Here is a 4,215-nt window from a genome sequence, read left to right on the forward strand (position 1 = left end):
ACGCACGCACGGAAACCAGGGTGATTACAATATGCTGGGGCAGAATTTGTAGGTCAATTCCATATTCTGTTCTCATCTTTTGAGTAAGTTATGTGAAATCCTGCACTCGGCCCAGCTCTATTTATTTGAACAAGCAAGTCTCTCAAAAACAAAGTCTCATTCGTAATGATGGCCTGGCATTCATCCTGGGGATTTAGCTCTATTGCATAAGCCTTCAACTACATGCTTAGAAAAGCCTTAGAGATACAGATGTTTCCCATTTTGGGACAAGTTTGATTGCTAAATCTGCATTTTGATATGAATGAGGTTAAAGCAATTTTTCTAAGAGAGACTAAGGGGAAGCAATTTCGGTTCGCTAAGAGAGAAGATCAAAAGGGCATGTGCAGTGGAGCACACAAAACTAAAGCCCTTAGACACACTGCATGGAAAATAAATATGTGCCTGCACAAGTAGATGCACAAAAACACAGAGTTATGGTAAAAAGCCACCATCACTGAAATTTGGAAAACTCAAAGCTCAGTATGCATGTTCACATGTCACACAGCTCCACATGAGACATTACCTGACCTGCTCACCAGGCCCCTCTGGACTAAAACCCTCTAGCCTCTCCAGGTCAAGACACACATGTTGGGTAAATGCATTTATGCAATAAAGTAGTGTAGACAGCATGCATTTGCCTTTGCTGACTACAGTATGTGCTCAGAATTTCATGTGGAAGGTGACATTTTGCATTAAAGTGGAGTCTAGCGGAGATAAGAGCATATTAAGTAGGACAGGAAAGTTGCAATTCACTGAGAAATGTTTAAAAAAAACATATTAATGCCCCTTCTTATTTTGTATTGAAACATAGCCTGGCACTTTTATCAGCAATGTTAGGGACAGATGAGAGACATTTGAATGACATTTCTCTGAGCATTTCTTAGGACACAGATACAGAAGTGGATACTATAAGTCTAATGTCCCTTGTTGCAATTTGCAGACCAGAGTAAAGAACCCTGAAATGCAGCCAAGTCTAAATCCTCCATGAACAAAAAGACATGAGCAGATGAAAAGGGCATATCAGTTTAAATTGAGCTAAGAATGCCGTCTCCCTCCCTACAGAGAGCAGCAGGGGTCAGTCTGGAGCAGAATGGAGACCAATTCGCCCATTTAAACAAGTAAAGACAGATGAAAAGGGCACATCAATTTGGAGTGGACGTGGGCACAGCGTCTCTTTCTCTACGCAGTGTGCCTCCCAGAGGCAGAATATTAGGCTGAAAGGGGCTCATTTGGGGCGAGGTGCATCACTAAATAATGAACTCCTGGCAGCACAATTACTGAACATAATGGCAGCTTCAATGCTCACAGGGATGAAATGTGTGTAATCGTGAGTATGTGTGAAGGAAGGTTTATATTTTTGTGCATATAAGTATATACATCTCGGTGGGAAAAGCAATCCCTCAGCTATTTTTCAAACTGTGTGTGTGCTAATTCTAAAGATATTGTGAGAGAAAGCAGTAGTGCGATGAAGACAAACTACAAGCAACAGTACATTGTCAGTGGAAAATGTGTGTTGCTGATGTAGACTTACGAAGCTCGCCCACTTTGAGAATCTCACAGAGCATCTTGGTCAGCTCGATGCTGCTGCGGCCAAACGGACACTCGTGCTTGTCTTCTCGACTGCTGTTCTCCAGGACGATCTAGAAACACAGACAATCAAATCAGCCAGACAAGATATATCAAGACTGCATCTCTTCAGAGGTCAAAACATGGATAAATATTTGATATGCCTGTGAATTGAAAAACTGAAAAAATGTGATGCCACTTCGCTTATACAGCATGTGTGTATTCCTGGAATTTAGATAATATTAAAAGTAGCACATTGATCTGTATCCAGATGCAGATTAAAGCCTCTATGTAACAAATCTTCATAAGATGATGCATCTTGCTGCTTTCATCCAGTTTTTCTTGGTAGAGGCATAAATTGGTGTCTGCTGTGGTACCTGTTTTGACATTACAACTTGGAGCTGCCAAAGACAGAAATGTTAAAATCCTACATGCAGCGCCTTTAACACGTCAAATCATTTTATATTAAAATAACAAATTTAGATTATTTTGAGGCGTTGGCAGAGGTATGCACTCCCAAGAGTGCTTTGTGGTTACAAGAATATGTAAAACATATTTGCATTCATTTATAGTGGCGGGCTTGGCGCACTGAAGGTCATTTTCCCGTAAACATTTCCAATATGGTTGAAACTATGAGTCAATATTTTACCTTATCTGACCCTCTAAACTTTGTGCTTGGAACCAAAACACATGAATGAAATCTCAACGGCAAACATATTCACTCTAATTATGTGGATGGTGGCAGTCTGCCATAAATGAGGCCATCAAGGTCCCAATCATTTTAGTTGGTGACAGTTTAATTTGGGAAATTGGAGGCATGTTTCCCCACTCTGGTAAGGGCTGAGTCAGCTAACACATCTCTTTTCTTGATTCAACTTCAGAGACTATGAGAGTCACACGCCATTATTATGACCGCACACACACGCCCACACACACAAACACAAACAGACAAACAGACAAACATGTGAGTAAACCGCTGCATGTGTACCATGATAAAAAACACAAAAGTTTAATTACAATAGCGTGCTGGACAACAAATGGTTCAAACTAACCTGAATTAGCAAACACACTAATCACCAAACTAATGAACGCCATCCCATTACAGACAGTCCCTATAGTTATACCCCATCATATGAGTCTAAAACCCAGGAGCATAATATCATGTTGCCGGTCATGTAAAAATTAAGTAATTAGACCGTTGCTTGGGGACTGACACAGAAAGGAATTTAATTATTTGTATCGTCCGGGCCGAGCAACTTTATGAAATGTAGTTTTAGCTGAAAGACAATTTGGGAACAAGCCAGAAACTACAAAAAAGTGAATTAGCTGGAGGTAAGAAGGTTTGGTAGGAAGCTGAGGTGACGAGGCGAAATATCCAACTATCAGTGTAAGTGTTTGTGTGTACATGGGGTAGAACTGCGAAAAAGGTGTACGTGCATGCTCACCCTGATGTAGGCGTCCTGGTGGTGTCTGGCAAAATACAACATGTTATCCAGAGCCAGCATGCCCGGAGGAATCTGGGTGAAATCCACAGCTGGATTCACATGGTTCTGAGAGACACAGGAGGAGGAAAAGGGGGAGACATGTACTTGAACACATATATTCTATCAAATTTTTTTTTTTTTTAACCTTGATTCTTCCAGGTATAATCCACGAAAGGCAACAGTCATGCACTCACACTGGGAGTTACACAGTACAACCATTTCCCTACTAGCAACCTGGGGTTTAGGAACGTTCAGGCATGATTTTACTTTTTTGACTAACTATACAGTTCACTATAGTATGAAAATTAATATATTTTATAAATACTAAGTTTTTCTTCTTTAAAATCAGTAAAATAACTAATTGGATTATATATCAACACAAGAAAAATGACATTTTGGTTATTTATAGGTTTCCTGGATAGTGATGCTATCTTAAAGCAAATTTCAAGTCAAAATGTAGTGAAAGTTGAAGGCTAGAAGGAATAGCAGTGAAACAAAAACTTACATTATGCTTTGCAAAATGTTCAGAAAGAAATTCAAGCATTCACAATGTTTTGTTTGGCCTAAAACTACCAATACCCAAAATGTGAAGAAACAAACCCAAAACTTTGCAAAAGCAAGCCTTCACCACCACCTCCCATAACATCTGAATATTGTATAAAATATGCAGTTAGATGCTGCCTGCGCTGTCACAGTCCATCATTCTTAATTCCCCTTAGACAATGCAGAGAATTCAGTCAACTAATGATTAAATCCACAGATACAGATGCAAACACATCACTCTGAAGCTAATGTTGAGTGTAAAAGGTGAGACATGAAGAGAAAAGTGACAGGAAGAGGAGGAAGAAGAGTGGAGGATGAAAGAGGAATGGAGGACACTAAGATCTGCCTCATCAGTTTTGTAATTCTGCCTGACAAGAAGCAAACTTCTAGGCTTAAAACAGAAACAGATATACGAGGACATGCATAACTTAAAAAAAATCCCCTCGTATGGACAACTGAAAAATATTCCAGCATGTGCAACAATCCCTACTTAAAGAACCTGAAGGCTTAGGAAGGCAAACAAATGATCTCAGCAGTGATAAAGCATATCTAGAGAATTATGGCTTGTGTGTGTGTGTGTGTG

The 4,215-nt window shown here is 39.8% G+C and overlaps 1 protein-coding gene across 5 annotated transcripts in view; it reads right to left on the reverse strand.

Annotated features, from left to right (window-relative positions):
• Positions 1–4,215, reverse strand: part of elmo1 (engulfment and cell motility 1 (ced-12 homolog, C. elegans)) — a 99,928-nt gene that overhangs the window by 44,275 nt on the left and 51,438 nt on the right. For all 5 annotated transcript variants that reach the window (XM_032534950.1, XM_032534947.1, XM_032534949.1 and 2 more), the window contains 2 exons: positions 3,051–3,155; positions 1,571–1,679 (listed from right to left, as the gene is read on the reverse strand). In XM_032534950.1, the coding sequence (XP_032390841.1) occupies positions 1,571–1,679; positions 3,051–3,155 (214 nt within the window). The remainder of the gene's footprint in view (positions 1–1,570; positions 1,680–3,050; positions 3,156–4,215) is intronic.

Source organism: Etheostoma spectabile, chromosome 14 (genome assembly GCF_008692095.1).
Source record: "Etheostoma spectabile isolate EspeVRDwgs_2016 chromosome 14, UIUC_Espe_1.0, whole genome shotgun sequence".
Classification (NCBI taxonomy): Eukaryota; Metazoa; Chordata; class Actinopteri; order Perciformes; family Percidae; genus Etheostoma; species Etheostoma spectabile.